General features: G+C 40.5%; 1 protein-coding gene across 16 annotated transcripts in view; it reads left to right on the plus strand.

Annotated features, from left to right (window-relative positions):
- Positions 1 to 17,287, plus strand: part of DLG2 (discs large MAGUK scaffold protein 2) — a 2,338,778-nt gene that overhangs the window by 1,770,165 nt on the left and 551,326 nt on the right. For 10 of the 16 annotated variants that reach the window (XM_040255582.1, XM_040255563.1, XM_040255565.1 and 7 more), the window contains one exon: positions 9,654 to 9,809. The exons of the other annotated variants lie outside the window; for them this stretch is intronic. In XM_040255582.1, coding sequence (XP_040111516.1) covers positions 9,654 to 9,809 — 156 coding nt within the window. The remainder of the gene's footprint in view (positions 1 to 9,653; positions 9,810 to 17,287) is intronic. 16 annotated transcript variants of the gene reach the window in all.

Genomic DNA, 17,287 nt, shown 5'->3' on the forward strand with positions numbered 1-17,287 from the left:
TAACTCTAAGAGAAGTGAGTCATATTCCTTTGACCTTGTATCTTCTGATGCAACACAGATGAGCATTAACAATCACCATCACTGTCATTATCATCATTGTTTTTACCTTGTCTCTAGCGCAGGCCTGGGAGTTAGGGTGAGATAAGTAAAAATTACAGATCAAGTGCAAAATTAGGAGGCACTCAAAGATGCAGTAATTAAGATAATAATATTTTAATACAGTATTTCAGAGAATAAAAGTAATGCAAAAGAATCCATAGGGAACAAAATTTTAAAGATCAGCGTGGTATTAGTCTCAGGTGGCCGTGGGATTACATAAAGGTCCAAGCATTTGTCTTTTATCCTTGAGCGGCGTAGTCTAGTTGAGGTGTTCTGAAAAGGACAATAATAGCAAAGCTTCCTGTTTGATTTTCACTCGTTTGATTGCCAGCAAAAGATGTAGCTTAAACTTCAGTAAGAAAATACGGTGGGAGGTGATAGTTGATTTTCACTATACAGCCAATGGCACATGAAATATACAGAGAAATTCAGTAGCTTGAGCCCAATAGTCCCCTTAAAGAATGAACCCAGACTGTTACTTTGGGTTTAAGAAACTACTAGATACTTTTGTGACAAAATTTGGTAGTTTTGCTCTGGTGCTCTGTAATAGATAGATACAGCTATAGCTACCCTCTACATGCCTACATCTTTCCCTTCTGCTACCAGTTTACAATTTCTTTTTTTCCCCCTTTTTCACATTCCACAGAATCCAACTGGCCTTGACTTTTTTCATGGTTGCAGAGTTGAGGGTCCAACCCTGGTCCAAGAAGTTTGGCTAGGGAGGGGAGTAAGCTGGGTTGGAGTCATGTGGGGCAAATGGGCAAGGGTGATTACAGGCAGGGTTGTTACTGTTCAGTTGCTAAGTTGTGTCCGATTCTTTGAAACCCCATAACTGCAGCACACCAGGCTTCCCTGTCCTTCACTGTCTCCCAGAATTTGCTCAACTCATGTCCATTGAGTCAGTGATGCCATCTAACCATCTCATCTTCTGCCACCTCTTCTCCTCCTGCCTTCAGTCTTTCCCAGCATCAGGGTCTTTTCCAGTGAGTCAGCTCTTCACATCAGGTAACCAAAGTATTGGAGCTTCAGCTTCAGCATCGGTCCTTACAATGAATATTCAGGGTTGATGTCCTTTTGGATTGACTGATTTGGTCTCCTTGCAGCCCAAGGAACTCTCAAGAGTCTTGTCCTGCACCACAGTTCGAAACCATCAATTCTTCAGTGCTCAGCCTTCTTTATGGTCCAGTGCTCACGTCCCTAGGTGACTACTGGAAGGTGGTTTTCCTTAAAATAAGGTTGAGTGAAGCACCTCCCTCATTGTGGATGAGCAATTAAAACTGCCCCCAGAAAGCAGAACAAATAGCAAGTGCTAACGATGTCCAGAGAAAAGAAAGATCACCACAGGCCAGGGTGTACTAATTATATGCTATAAGAGCCTGCAATTATAAACCCATAGATATGCAAATAAATGCTGATGGCTCAGCACTGGAGAGTACAAAGCCATTTATCCACGGCCCCTGATAAGTGGACAGCAAGATAAATGACTTGTTTATAAATTCTCTTAGAGATTACACTAATGTCTCTAACTGCGTTTCCCCCCTTCTGGGGACATCAGCAGAATGAAGAGAGGCAGTAGGTACCTTGGATTGCATTTCCGTATTCATTACCTTCTGACCTAGGAGGTTTGCAATGGTATGAAGAGGCCCTTTCAGTTGTGTCTGGCTGATTCATACTGCCCAGAGTCATTTCCCCGTGGCACTTCTTTCCTGCATATATTGGAAGTGATGGTGACATCTGTTCCTGCCACCTAGATCCCAGTATCATCTCATAAATTGGCATTTCTTGTCTGTCTGGCAGAGAGGTCATAGAGAATATAACTGTAGGGAACTAGCAGGAATGCTGACTGCCAGCATTAAGCCTTGTAAAGCTCAGAGCTGTGAAGCCTTTGAGGGGCCTCAGCTTCTGAGACGAGTCTCACAGGAAGTGAGGGCAGGCGTTGCTATGGCCAGACTTGCACATACATGAGGCTGTCCCTCTGAGAGCTGATGAGCTGTGCATACCAAGTACTTACAGCTGTCAGTTTCTGACAACGTCGGAGTTTCTGTCATTCTGTATTACCTGCAATTAATGATGATCTGAAAATCTGAAACCTAGTTAGGCGATTCAGAATAACTTAGGGCTTCTTGAGTTGGAAGTCTTTTTCTCATTGAGTCTTTTCTCTCAACGGAGAATGACCATTCTCCATCCATTCATTCAAAGAGCCATTCCGTATGCTCAGACGGTAACTTGCATAGAACGATATGGATATTTTACTATGGCTTATGTAGTACATAACTCATGATAGAATCCTAGAACTGTAATAAAGCCAGCAGACAGAAATCTTCAAATGTGAACCGCATTTTTATGTCATCTGAAAGGAGATTCTCTCTGATATTTTTAATTTAGTTACTTGGTTGCAAGAGGACATGTCAGTATTTTAAGACATCTTTGTCAAGTCTGTCGAGGGTTTTTGTTATGTTTTGGGGTTTTTTGTTGTTGTTGTTTTTTCATCTACCTGTCTTCTGAGGAATCAAGGCTTCGTGCAATCAAGAAAAGAAAAGAAACTGGCTTTAATATGTCTACTCTTTATCCCAACCCAGGGACTGAACCCCGGTCTTCTCTATTGCAGGCAAATTCTTTACTGTCTGAGCCACCATGGGCTTCCCATTCTTTATCCAGTGACTGTATAAAATAATATTTTTAAAAATAGAAAAGGAATGAAAGCTGGCCTACAGGTAAAAATGAGCCTGCAACATCAGTAGTGTATCTCTTTTAACTGACTTTGATAAAACTTTGAATCAAGAGTAGTTAAGCTTAAGCAAGGAATCAATTCACTATGAAACAATTCTGGAAGAGACTTTCTAAAATCTAAGACACTTAAGGCTGCCCCAAATGCCAAATCTTCTACATATGTGAGCTGTGAAATAATAGTATGTTCCTGAAATGGTTCCCAAAAATATAGGGAAAAGAATCATGAGTTCGGTACTGAACAATGTATTGGGCCTCATGTTTTTGGTCTTAATTTTATTATAGAGGTCATGTAGTAAAATATTTTCTATTACTTAGTTGAGTACAATACAGGTAGGATTTTTTTTTCTTAAGATATATGTGTTAAACAGGTTTAATTTTCATAATTTGTCTCCAAATGTAGTATTACTGAGGTTAAAAATAAACTAGAAGAAAATTGGTAACATCATTTTCTTTGTCTATGGAGACAATATTAGACTGACAAAATTGAATAAGCTCTCTAGGCAGAAAGAAAGTACAATATTACTGAAATGATATCACCATGAAAATGTTTTATGGCCTGAAAAAAGTCATTGATTCCTTTTTTCTTAGGCCCTGTGCTTTCAGTTTAGATTAGCTACCATTTTATGTATGTATTTTTTTTAATAAAGATGCAGTGAGTTCTCTAAACAACCATGGGTTCTAAATTATATAGTAAGAAAATAGCATTCTTTAAATTTTTCTGTGTATAAAGAAAGTGTTACTTGGACTGCTGACAGAGATGAATGTATTAGTACCTTCTGGTAGGTCCTATTTGTAGTTATTTCATTGTATTAGATAATCAGCTTTTATTTTGTATGAGTACATTTGTTAATGGCTTCCCTGGTGGCTCAATGGTAAAGAATCCAGCTGCCAGTGCAGGAGATGTGGGTTTGATCCCTGGATCAGAAAGATCCCCTGGAGAAGGAAACGGCAACACACTCCAGTGTTCCTGCTGGAAAATCCCATGGACAGAGGGGCCTAGCAGGCTGCAGTCCATGGGGTCACAAAGAGTCAAACATGATTTAGCAACTAAACAACAAACAAATATCCGTTAATATTAGGTACTATTTACATAACAAAAAATTGTTGTTTTTGTTCAGTCGCTCTGCTGCTGCTGCTAAGTCACTTCAGTCGTGTCCAACTCTGTGCGACCTCACAGACGGCAGCCCACCAGGCTCCTCTGTCCCTGGGATTCTCCAGGCAAGAACACTGGAGTGGGTTGCCATTTCCTTCTCCAATGCATGAAAGTGAAAAGTGAAAGTGAAGGCCACTCAGTCATGCCCAACTCTTAGCGACTCCATGGACTACAGCATGCCAGGCTTCCCTCTCCTTCACCATCTCCCGAAGCTTGCTTAAACTCATGTCCATCAAGTCAGTGATGCCATCCAACCACCTTGTCCTCTGTCATCCCCTTCTCCTCCTGCCTTCAATTCTTTCCCAGCATCAGGGTCTTTCCAGTGAGTCAGCTCTTCGTATCAGGTGGCCAAAGTATTAGAGTTTCAGCATCAGTCCTTCCAATGAATATTCAGGACTGATTTCTTTTAGGATGGACTGGTTTAATCTCCTTGCAGCCCAAGGAACTCTCGAGTCTTGTCCAACACCACAGTTTGAAAGCATCTATTCTTCAGTGCTTAGCATTCATGGTCCAATTAGCATAAACAAGATATTAATGGTTTACTTTTACACACAAAAATATCCAGAAATAGGTAATCCAGAGGTGGTATACTATCACTCTACATCACCAGTGACACAGGCTCTACCAATATGCTCTACTCTCTGTATTGTTTACCTTCGTCCTCAAGGCTGCTTCACGGTCCAAAAAGACTGTTGAAGCTCCAGCAACTGTATCTGGATTCCAGGTCAGCAGAGGGAGGAAGAGGTAGAGAGTAAAACTACAGGGGTGTCAGATAAGTCAGCTTCCCTTTAAGCAGCCATCTCACAAATCCCAGAGCCACATCTACCTACAAAACAGAAATAAAAATCTTTATTACAGGAAAAGTGACCAATGAAAGTTTTGATTTCCATTAATGAGAAAAAATGGGTTAAGAAATAAGTAAAATGAATGGGAAGCAATCCAGCCATCTCTGCCGCAGTAGCACTGTTTCAGGGTGGAAAAATTGAAGAATAAAATCAGGTTCTCTTGTGATAACCTACCCAGAATAATTCCCATAGAGCTCATACCTGTCTCTTCATTTCTTATTTAATTCATATTTATGCAGCCTATTTAATACAACACTTTTCCCAAGCTGAATTTTTGTGCAGACAGCACATTTTAGGTACAAATAAGACTGTGATCTCCAAGGTGACTTTGTCTAATCAGAATCATGCATCTTTCTGCCTCTAAAACCATGGGAGATATATGTTAATCTTCATAAAGCTGATTATGTCAACAAAGCAAAACCAACTCTCTGTGCCCAAATCATGAACAATATTCAATCTGACTGTTTTAAAAGATATATTTCATTGGCTAACTGAAAGTGCATTTTCTTTTACATAACTTCCCACTGTGTGAATTACGTGTGTGTATGTGCTTAGTTCCTGTCCACTTTTTGCCACCCTGGTAGCCCACCAGGCTCCTCTGTCCGTGGGATTCTCCAGGCAAGAATACTGGAATTGGTTGCAATTCCGCCTCTAGGAAATCCACCGGACCCTGTGATTGAACCCACATGTTCTGTCTCCTGCACTGGCCGGGAGATTCTTTACTACTGAGTCACCTAGGAAGCCCATGAATTACTTATATAAACTGATATAAAAAAAAACCTTGATTCACATTGTTGTACAGCAGAAGCCAACACAATATTATAAAGCAATTATCTTCCAATTAAAAATAAATTTTTAAAAAAGTATTTATCAGTGAATTATCTATAAAAACTGATAAAAATACTTTAAAATTTTTATTTTTGATTGGAAGATAATTGCTTTACAATATTGTGTTGGCTTATGCCATAAAACAGTGTGAATCAGCCATAACTATACATATGTCCCTCCCCTTGAACTTCCCCCTAACCCCATTCCACCCCCTAGATTGTTCCAGAGTACCACGTTGAGCTCCCTTTGATATACAGCAACTTCCTATTAGCTATATATTTTATATATGGTCAATGCCAAAGTATGCTTAAACTACCTCACAGTTGCACTCATCTCACACGCTAGCAAAGTAATGCTCAAAGCAAAGTAAGCCTCCAAGGTAGGCTTCACCAGTACATGAACCCTGAACTTAAAGTAAATGTTCAAGCTGGCTTCAGAAAAGGCAGAGGAACCAGAGATCAAATTGCCAACATCCGCTGGATTATCGAAAAAGCAAGAGAGTTCTGGAAAAACATCTATTTCTGTTTTATTGACTATGCCAAAGCCTTTGACAGTGTGGATCACAATAAACTGTGGAAAATTCTGAAACAGATGAGAATACCAGACCACCTGACCTGCCTCTTGAGAAACCTATATGCAGGTCAAGAAGCAACAGTTAGAACTGGACATGGAACAACAGACTGGTTCCAAACAGGAAAAGGAGTACGTCAAGGCTCTATATTGTCACCATGCTTGTTTAACTTATATGCAGGGTACATCATAAGAAATGCTGGGCTGGAAGAAGCACAAGCTGGAATCAAGATTGCAAGGAGAAATATCAATAACCTCAGATATGCAGATGACACCACCCTTATGGCAGAAAGTGAAGAGGAACTAAAAAGCCTCTTGATGACAGTGAAAGGGGAGAGTGACAAAGTTGACTTAAAACTCAACATTCAGAAAACGAAGATCATGGCATCTGGTCCCATCACGTCATGGCAAATAGATGGGGAAACAGTGCAAACAGAAAGAGATTTTTTTTGGGGGGTGGGGCTCCAAAATCACTGCAGATGGTGACTGCAGCCATGAAATTAGAAGACGCTTGCTCCTTGGAAGAAAAGTTATGACCAACCTAGACAGCATATTAAAAAGCAGAGACATTGCTTTGCCAACAAAGGTCAGTCTAGTCAAAGGTATGGTTTTTCCAGTGGTCATGTATGGATGTGAGAGTTGGACTATAAGGAAAGCTGAGCACTGAAGAATTGATGCTTTTGAACTGTGGTGTTGGAGAAGACTCTTGAGAGTCCCTTGGACTGCAAGGAGATCCAACCAGTCCATCCTAAAGTAAATCAGTCCTGAATGTTCATTGGAAGTACTGATGCTAAAGCTGTAACTCCAATACTTTGTCCACCAGATGCAAAGAACTGACTCATTTGAAAAGACCCTGATGCTGGAAAAGATTGAAGGTGGGAGGAGAAGGGGATGACAGAGGATGAGATGGCTGGATGCTGTCATCAACTCAATGGACATGAGTTTGAGTGAACTCCGGGAGTTGGTGATGGACAGGGAGGCCTGGCGTGCTGCAGTCCATGGGGTCGCAGAGTTGCAGATAACTGAGAGACTGAGCTGAACTTACATATGCTAGTGTATGTGTTTCAATGCTACTCTCTCAACTTGTCTCACCCTCTCCTTCCCTGGCTGTGTCCAAAGTCTGTTCTCTATGTCTGTGTCTCTATTCCTGCCCTGCAAATAGGTTCATCAGTACTGTTTTACTAGCAGCACTATTTACAATAGCTGGGACATGGAAGCAATCTAGATACCCATCATCAGATGAATGGATAAAGAGGTGTGGTACATATATACAGTGGAATATTACTTGGCCATAAAAAGGAATGCATTTGAGTCCGTTCTAGTGAGGTGGATGAACCTAGAGCCTGTTGTACAGAGTGAATAAGTCAGAAAGAGAAAAAAAAATCATATTAAAAAAAGAACAGTTTTTAAGAATCATTTGCAGTTGCCTCTTTTAAGTGCTGTATTTACCATATATAAATTTACCATATATAAATTATATATATGTTTAAATTGATAAACAGAAATTTATGAACTTACTGGATTTTTCTTAAAACAGAGCAGTTGTCTTCTTGAAGGATAGATTCCCTAATAAGTCTGGCTGTTTTATTTTAAAAGCTTTTCATTCTTCTTGTAAATGTTACAGCTGCTGGGATAGAACAAGCCGACTGCACTGTAAAGTACTTCATTTTCCCACTGAGGTCGTTATTCCATAGGACAGATAGGCCTCTGGAATCCTCCTCAGCCCCTCCACTGTGTCACACCAAAAAAACACGCCAAGGAATCTCCTTCTGTATCATGGAAAGCTTTGTGTTGAGAACGAATCCAGACTCCAGGTCTCTAGACATTCTGTCTACGCTGACATCACAAGATTGGCCACAGCAATATTATAAGTTAGGTAGTTCATTTGCAATGCTGGGTTTACCCTCTTTTCTTCCCTGTTCTCCATTCTCTGTCCACTCTGACTTAGAGCCTGTTACACGGGAGAAGCCACACTGAGGGCTGGAGCTACAGAAGCACAGGCCGTGCCGTCACTGAGTTCACTTCCTGGGCCTCTGCTCGGGCTCCTGACCACCACTCGCTGCCTCTGGTGTCTTGTGGCCCCAGGAGGTGCAATTTGCGCCCCCTGAGTGTGACTCTGGGCATGGCCCAGTTTCCTGGCTTGCTCCTTACCTTCCCAGCTAAGGCTACACTTTCTGGGTCCATGACCCTGCCTGCTCATAGACCTTTCATTTCAATACCCACCTTTTCATTCTTACATAATGGAAAGACATTGAAAGTACTTTCAGACCATGTGCTTAAAAAATGGAGACGAGAGTTGTGAAACTTTTTTTTTTTAATATGGATCTTTGACCAGAAACTATAGAAAATTTTATCTGATCATAATAAGCATGTTTGTCAATAACAGATATAAAAATGTTGCTATTTTAGGTAATTTTTCAGTATCCCTAGATGAGTTCACTTAATAGAAATGTTACTAAAATCTTCCTTGTGGAAAACTCTCTGAAGTCAACTCTAGGGGGCAGGGAGCACACTATGAATAAATATATGGAGGAACCTGTTAGATTCTTAGGTAAAGCCAACCACCCCCCGCGAATCACCAAGCAAAAATTTCACAGTATAAATATAGGAAGTTGTATTCATTTATTCATTCATACATGCGGTCAACATATAGTTATAAAGTACGTATTATGTGCCACACTGTACTGTAAATGGTTAAAAAAAAAATGTAGTCTCTCTCCTCATAGAATTTATGGCATAGTGAGAGTGACAATAAAAAAATTAAATAAAATATTTAAAAGGTTATTTTATGCTGAGAAAAGATTATTATAAAATATGAATAGGTGCTATGAAAAATTTCAAGGTGTCCTGGCCACTGTGGCCAGAGAAAGTCTATGTGAAGTTCACATTTAAGATGAGATTCCAGTGTAAGAAGGAGTCATGTCAGAGATTCCCAAAGTTTGACCTTTCAGACAGGCTTATCTAAAAAGATATGGCATTTAAAGGTTGGTTATGACTCTGTTGGGATTCCCAGGAGAAAGAATCTGCCTGCCAGTGCAGGAAACATGGGTTCGATCTCTGGGTCAGGAAGATTCCCTGGAGTAAGAAGAAATGGCAAGTTACTCTGGTATTTTTGCCTGGAAAACTCCACGGAGAGAGGAGCCTGACGGGCTACAGTCTGGGGGGTCCCAGGGTCGAGCGTGACTGCGCGCACACGTGTGTCTCTTTCTGTGACTCTATTGACGTATCTGACACATGACTTTTAGTCATGCCACATGTCAGCCGAAGCTGTGATTTCTAACCCGAGGACCTGCTTGTGAAGAGCCTCTTAACTCAGGCCTCGTGAAGCCCGTGGCGTTGTTTGGGGCATTTGCTGTCGCCTATGGTAAGATGCAGCCTGTCGTTCAGCGTGAGTGCTAACCCTGCCTCTCTTTCTCTTGTATCACCAGGCCTCCGGAACCCGTTTACAGCACTGTGAACAAACTGTGTGATAAGCCTGCTTCTCCCAGGCACTATTCCCCTGTTGAGTGTGACAAAAGCTTCCTTCTCTCAGCTCCCTACCCCCACTACCACCTAGGCCTGCTCCCCGACTCTGAGATGACCAGGTACTGCATGCGCTTTCTCACTTCATCTTCTCCGGTTGCATGTGCTTCCACGAGGAGGAACGGGTAGAATCCGCCTCTGCCCGCTGCTCTGCACCCTACAGCTTCCTCGGGGTGGAGAGCCGTTCTGCTCCCATGGGGCAGGGGAGAGACATGGAGAGCATTGATCTCCTAGTGTGATCAGAGAGCCCTTACACATGATCACACAATGCTCCAAATGTTCTCGGTCCCCACGCATCGTTAAGAAGGCATTAATTATATTTTTTCCCGAAGAATTCATTTGGGAATTTAATTAGCACCCTTTCCCTCGTACGGAAGGTTCAAAGAGAACTGCATTCTTGATTAGTACATTTTAAATAGTAATGCTCTGCTCCATGCATCACATTGACTAAGAAGTTGATACTCTTATTGCCGTTTCATATTTTAACTAAATTATTAAATTAATGTCATCATTTAACTGACTCCTTTAGGTATTAACTCATCCAAAACTACAGAACTAGTCGGTGCTAACTAACCACAAAGAACATAATCTTCACCTCTACAATATGTTATAATGCTGGTGTTTACATCTGTTGTCTTACTTAGTAACTGCCATTTTATATAAGAAAACTAAAGTCAGAGCAGTTAAGGCAATTCCCTCAATAAATGTGGAGTTCAGATTTGATCATAGAAATGTTTTGAGTTTTTCTACAAAAATTTGTAAATTGTTCTAAGTCTAAAGGTTAGACATCATTCTACATTATAATTCTAAAGCATATGTATAACAAACAATAAAATCCTATCTTCCTGTAGCAGCCAGTCAGCGACAGAAAGAAAAAGAGAATACAACGTTTCATAAGATAGTTCCAATTTAGTATAAAATGGGAGGATCTCAATTGTATTTCTACATGGAATGTGGTGCTTGTGTTGTTAACGTTTTCTGACAGAATACCTTCACATGGCTTCATAATATTATTATGACAGAGAAAACATAGATTTTTTGAGTGATTCGTAGTGAATAAGATCTCCTTAGAACATTATCTCTGTTCTTGGAGATTTTCAAAGAATGAGTTTAGAAGTCAATGATTTGCCTCTTGAGAGGAGTTAAATACCAAATTTTAAATTATATCTAACATTTCTAGAAATAAATGAGAAACATATTTTTGGCTACACTAGGGCATTTTCATTAATTTGCAACAAGCAAAGCCTAACAGCTTTGCTCTTTGAAAAAATTCTTCATATCATAAATCTATTTCTTGATACTGTGAACTATATGATTTTGAAACTAAGAGGGCAAAGTCGCCATACGGAAGTGAGGAGGCAGGCTACAATGATGACTTTCTAGTAATTATGCATCTATAAACAGTCAGCTACGTTAAGGCAGCTAACATTTATTGAGCTGTTCCTCTGACCCAGGAGTGTTTTTAAGCACTTCTTGTGAATTATTTCTGCTGACCCTGACAGTCACCTTATGATGTAGATGCTATCATTATCTTTGTTTTACAAGTAAGAAAATCAAGGCTTGAGAGGGTACCTGACATGCCCGCAATCACCCTCCACTGAGTGGCTGGGCTGAGATTCACACCCAGGTGACCTCTAGCACCCGCATTGGCGTAGGCATGGTGGCAGAGACGTCTTTGCTTGCTGGCCAAATCCACCCATTTCTCTTTGTCTTTCCTATCTCTATTTTTATCCTGCCTTCTCATCTCCCTTCTTCTAGCTCAGTGTCAATGAATATATTTTTTTTTAACCCATGTTCTTTTTATGAACACAAAAGTAACATTCCTTGCATTTCCCTGGGGGTTTTGATACGTCCCTTCTTAAAAACTCACCAGTAAGTGGATGACAGTCCACCTTTGTGTAGACCCACCAGAAATGATTCGACTCCATTTACTTTCTGTAATCTGCATGATGAAAACCATAGGGGATTGTTCCCAAATTAAAAAAAAAAAATTACTATAACATTGAATATGTATTTTTCATATTACATTCCCTTAGCAGTCCTGACCCCCACCAGTCCCAACCTCCACCCTCCATCTTCCCCTTGGGAATTATATTTTCTATTTATTATCATTCTGTACCCTTCTTTTTAAACCCTCTTCGTTCCTTTCTTTTTCCATATTTTTCCTTATTTATTTATAGAAAAGAATAACACACACACATATCCATTTCAGTAGTATTGTCACCCATACACTGATACTGAAATTCTTACCCCCTTCCACATTTCTCCAATTCAGTAAATGACACATACATTTACTCCGTTGCCCAAGCCAAAACTTGAAAATCATGCTGCACACTTTGTTTTCCCTCACACCCATCATCCTATCTTAAATACCTTACCTTAAATACCTGTTGATCCTACCTCTAAAATATATCTCAGATGTACTGATTCTCCTTCACTTCTCTTTCCACCACTTTAAACCAAGCCTCCGTCACCTATAACAGTCCCCTAATAGGTCTCACTCCTTCCACTATTGTCCTCCTGTTTTATTCTCAGTACCGCCAAAGTGATCTGTTAAAAATACAGATCAGTGCGCTCTCTCACCTTTGCATTAAGATAAAATGCAAAGTCATTAGCATAGCACCCAGGCCGTGCATGATCTAGCCGCTGCCTGCCTGCCTCTTAGACATCTCATGTCACTGCTCCCTTTGCTGACCACACTGCTCACACCAGCCTTCTTTTTCTTTACGAGATGCACTAAATCTCTTCCTATCTCAAGTGCTTCACACATGCTCTTTCTCAAATCAAAAAGCTCTTTTTACACTTTGCCTGATGAACTGCTGGTCATCTTAGGTCTAAGTTTAACTTGTACTTCGGCGGAGAAGCTCCTTCAAAGAGAAAATCAGGTCCCCTGCTATAGTCGCTCTCTCTTTTCCCATTTGACTCAAGCAATTTATAAATGTACATGTGATTTTTAAACCAAATGGCTCTCTCACATTCTGGGCTGCAAGGTCAGTGAGTGAAACAGCATCTATTTTGTTCACTGCTATATCCCTAACACTTAGCCCAGTCTGGCACAGCAGGAGCTCAGAATTATTGAGTGCCTAAGTACATGTGGAAATAAGATCTAGTGATAAGCAAACAGATACCTGTCTCAGGAACAGGTCATGACTCAAGCTGTGCTTTCCCCAGTTTTTAGGAGGGATATAAAATACCTCCATGAATGAACGAATCTGTGCTTGGAAACAAATGATGGCCTAGAACTCATTTTGCGTCCTTCACTTTCACCTTCAGTTTTCTTAATGGTCATTGTCTATACTATAGATTGATTCGGTAGCTCTCAGTTCTTCATGAAGACTGGGCAGTTCCTTTAAGAGATTATTTGCTTTCTCTCCAGTGGGGAAATACTGCGTTGATGATTCTTGAAATACAGCCAGTAATTCTGGGGACAAGTTCAAAGATTCTAGTTCCATTTACGACCCCCTCCCTTGCTTTTTCCACTGTGACCTTGAATAACTTAAAGAACATCAGAGGTAGGCAAGAACTTAGATAAGCCCGTAGCCAACAAGAACTTAAATAGACAAGCCCTTAGCCAACTGTTAATGATGAAGATCCCAAATCCATTGTCTTCATCAACAATGGACTCTTACTTCTACTCATGGTTAAGTAAAAATATTTAGGGATCTTTTGCCGTAAAAGACTATTATAAGAAAATATCTGTTGATTCATCCAACCAAATTTTGTCAAGCATTGACAAAGTGCAAAATGTTATACTAAAGGCAACTTTTTACAAAGGTGTAAATTGAAAAGGCCAACCAGAAATGTTGAAGCAGTGCCTCATCTTTAAGTTGCAGTATGTGTTACTGTATATTTTTCAGGGCATTTGAAAATTTCCCACAGTGTATTTCAGAAGTATGCCCACATTGATAATTGTAGTTACAGTCTTAGATGGCCATGAAAGCTACTTCTGTGAAAGTTAGCCTGTGAAGCACCTTTCCCTGGGTACCAGTTCATCTCTGATCAACATTTGGAAGAATGGAGGCAAGTCAGCAAAAGCAAGGAGTCAGGCATCTGTATTCTCTGCCTTTTAAATATCCAAGTTCTCAGCTCTTTGAACTAATAGCAAATATCCAGGGATGAATTAATTGTATACACAATTTACTGCCATAGCATCATCTCAAAGAAAAGAGAAAAACTATAAGTTTTCCATAGCAAAGCACTTTAAATTACTTGGCAAAGCCTCAGCTCCTAAGGCTGCAGATTATGTTTAGAGTAATTGACTTTTCAGACCCTGCAAAAGCAAGAAATCGGCAGAGCCTGGAATCAGACTAAAATTTGAAGCTCTATGAGAAACAAATGGTGTTTCTGTGAGGCTCTTGCTTATCCGAGAGGCTCTTGCTTTTTTAAAGAAAAAAGATATCTTTTTCTTTAAAAAAAAAAATGGAGTTTTTGATGTAATTGGTTTTTCTTCTTGGAGAGAATGTTAAGTGATTCAGCTTTTAATGTTCCTGGGGCAAGGAATATCATATCCTTGCCTGTTTTCTCAACATATTGACGTGTTTTCATTTGTCTTTTTACATAGATGGTCCTAATTATTGTTATACTGTAATTGATAAAAAGAGGTTGAGATAAACCAGATGAAATCTAGCTAAAATATGTTGGCAGATTTTAGATAAGAAACATCTCAGAAGCATTATGTGTTCATAAAAGATCAACTCCTTGAAGAGTATATTTTCATGGAATTCCTACTAGGTCACCAGGCATTTCCCTAGATGCTAGGGGTTCGGAGGTGAATAAGACCACGTAAATGAAGAATTCATTGTTGTGCTTTGTGAAGTTCCTTTGCTAAAGGCCCCTGGTTTCTCCAGTGTACTTAATCGCTAGGTAACTAAAAACAGGTAATTAGAAGAGATACCAAAGGGAGGAATCATGCTCTGAGGTTGTCCCTTCGTGGAGGTGTGAACACACACACATGGAGGAATGTTCCCCACTCACACCTTGTTTCATCAAGTTCTAGTCTATGAGAACCATTCTTCATAGGAAACTTAACCTTATCTCTCATAGGTCCACGAGGCTGTTATAAGACTTCAGCCATAAGCCAAAGTTATGGTGGCCTATCTTTGACAACCATCCACACCTTACAAAATTTTAGAAAATCTATCTATTAACGTTTTACCTGTCTCAAAGCCTATAAGTTCAAAATCAAATATAACTTCTATGCATAATAACATTATAATAAAAGTACAGGTGAGTTTCTAAGGGTAAACGGAGGAAGTATCATCTAACTCTTCCTTTGCTTTCTTCAAGTTTTCCCAAAGACTCTTAGTTCATCAGTCAGATGAGGGAAGAAATGTGTTCCAAGTCAAAAGCACAGGGTTAGGCTTCGTGATAATTAGCTCAGTATCTATTTATACCTCTCCATCTCCATAGCTGCAGTTTAGTTCTTCATGATTTCAACCTTATTTGATATGCAAACTAGTCTCCCTTCAAACTCTTCTCACAAAGCAGAGGGATCTTTCTAAAAACACAAATGGGAGCTGCCCTGGAGGCTCAGTGGTAAATAATCTACCCGCCAATGCAGGAGACACAGGTGCGATCCCTAGTCCAGGAAGATCCCACACATCACAAAGCAACTAAGCCCGTGCGCCGCAACTGATGGGTGCACTCTGGGACAGCCAGCAGCTCTGTGTGGCTCAGGGTCATTGGCTGGGTGATAAAGTTAGAGGCAGGGGCAGCTGTGGCTCATAGAAGGTGTTATGTGCCGAGCCGAGGATTTGGGTCCCTATCCTGTAAGCAGTGTGGAGTTGTTGAGTTTAATGCTGAATAAAGACATAATTCCATTTGCGTTTTTTAAATTAATTTTTTATTTTTTTGGCTGTGCTGGGTCTTCAATGCTACAAGGGATTTTCTCTGGTCGCAGTGTGTGGGGGCCGCTCTCTAGCTGTGGGGCACTGGCTTCTCATTTCAGGAGCTTCTCTTGTTTTCGAGTCCAGGCTCTAGAACGGGCTTCAGTGGTTTTGATTCCTGGACTCTAGAGCACAGGCCCAATAGTTGTGGCACACGGGCTCAGTTGCTCGTGACATGTGTGATTTTCCCAGAGTAGAGATCAAAACTATGTCTCCTGCATTGGCGCGTGGATTATTTACCACTGAGACACTGGGGAAGCTCCAATTTGTGTTTTTAGAAAGATCCCTTTGCTGTGTGAGAAGAGTTTGAAGGGAGACTAGTTTGTATATCAAATAAGGTTGAAATTATGAAGAACTAAACTGAAGCTATGGAGTTGGAGAGATATAAACAGATATTGAACTAATTATCAGATAGGCTAGATGGTACTTAGTGACAGATTTAAGAGGAAGAATTTTCTAGCTTGGAGTATCTACTAGATAGTGTTTGCATCACTTCTTCTTGAAGACAGGGGGCACTCTTATGCTCAATTTCATTGTTGAGTCACTCAGTCATGTCCAGCTCTGTGACCCTGTGGACTGTAGCAAGCCATGCTTCCCTTTTCTTCACCATCTCCAGAATTTGCTCAAACTCATGTCCATTGAGTCAATGATACCATCCAACTATCTCATCCTCTGTCGTCCCCTTCTCCTCCTGCCTTCAATCTTTCCCAGCATCAGGGTCTTTTCCAATGAGTTGACTCTTTGCATTAGGTACTCAAAGTATTGGAGATTCAGCTTCAGCATCAGTCCTTCCAAAGAATATTCAGGGTTGATTTCCTTTAGGATGGACTGGTTTGACTCTCAAAGGTCTCCTCCAGCACCATAATTTGAAAGCATCAATTCTTTGATGCTCACCCTTCATTATAGTCCAGCTCTCACATCCATACATGACTACTGGATAAACTGTAGCTTTGACTATATAGACCTTTGTCCTCAAAAATCTGAAGCTCTGTAGAAGGAAAATCAATGGAAGGAAAGGGAGGCAGAGTAGAGGGAATGTCTCTTCCTTGAGATGAAGGCAACCCAACGCCATAGAGGAGCCAAGGACTATGTCCAGACTGACCAGGTTTGAGGCCTTCCTTTGACCTTTCACTCACCAGGAAAGGGGGAAATGATCATATCTGGGCTGTTCTCCTCTTAGGAGTGTTGTGAGGATCCAGGGAAGTGGAGAAAATGAATCTTTTTCTAGGCACCATGTACGTTAGTCATTATTGTTTTCATGTGCTTATTCTATTGTAAAGCCTTGAGCTCATGTATATTTATTTGTAGTGTTATCACAAATCAGGTGAATATTTATCAGCAGAAATTATGCCCAGATGTCATAAGAAAGCTGTGGATGTTCATTTCTTTTATCCTCCTTAAGGGCAGCATCCTCCTTGTTACCACTGGCAAAGTCATATGTTTCCCCCTTTATTATTACATTTATCATTTCCCCATAAAAGATGGCATATTTCTGAAGCACACGTGTGCATGCTAAATCACTTCAGTCATGTCCAACTCTTTGTGACCCTATGGACTGTAGCCCGTCAGGCTCCTCTGTCCATGGGATTCTCCAGGCATGAATACTAGAATAGGCTGCCATGCCTTCTTCCATGGGACTGAGCCCACATCTCTTA

The sequence above is a fragment of the Oryx dammah genome, unplaced genomic scaffold, assembly GCF_014754425.2.
Source record: "Oryx dammah isolate SB20612 unplaced genomic scaffold, SCBI_Odam_1.1 HiC_scaffold_15, whole genome shotgun sequence".
NCBI lineage: Eukaryota > Metazoa > Chordata > Mammalia > Artiodactyla > Bovidae > Oryx > Oryx dammah.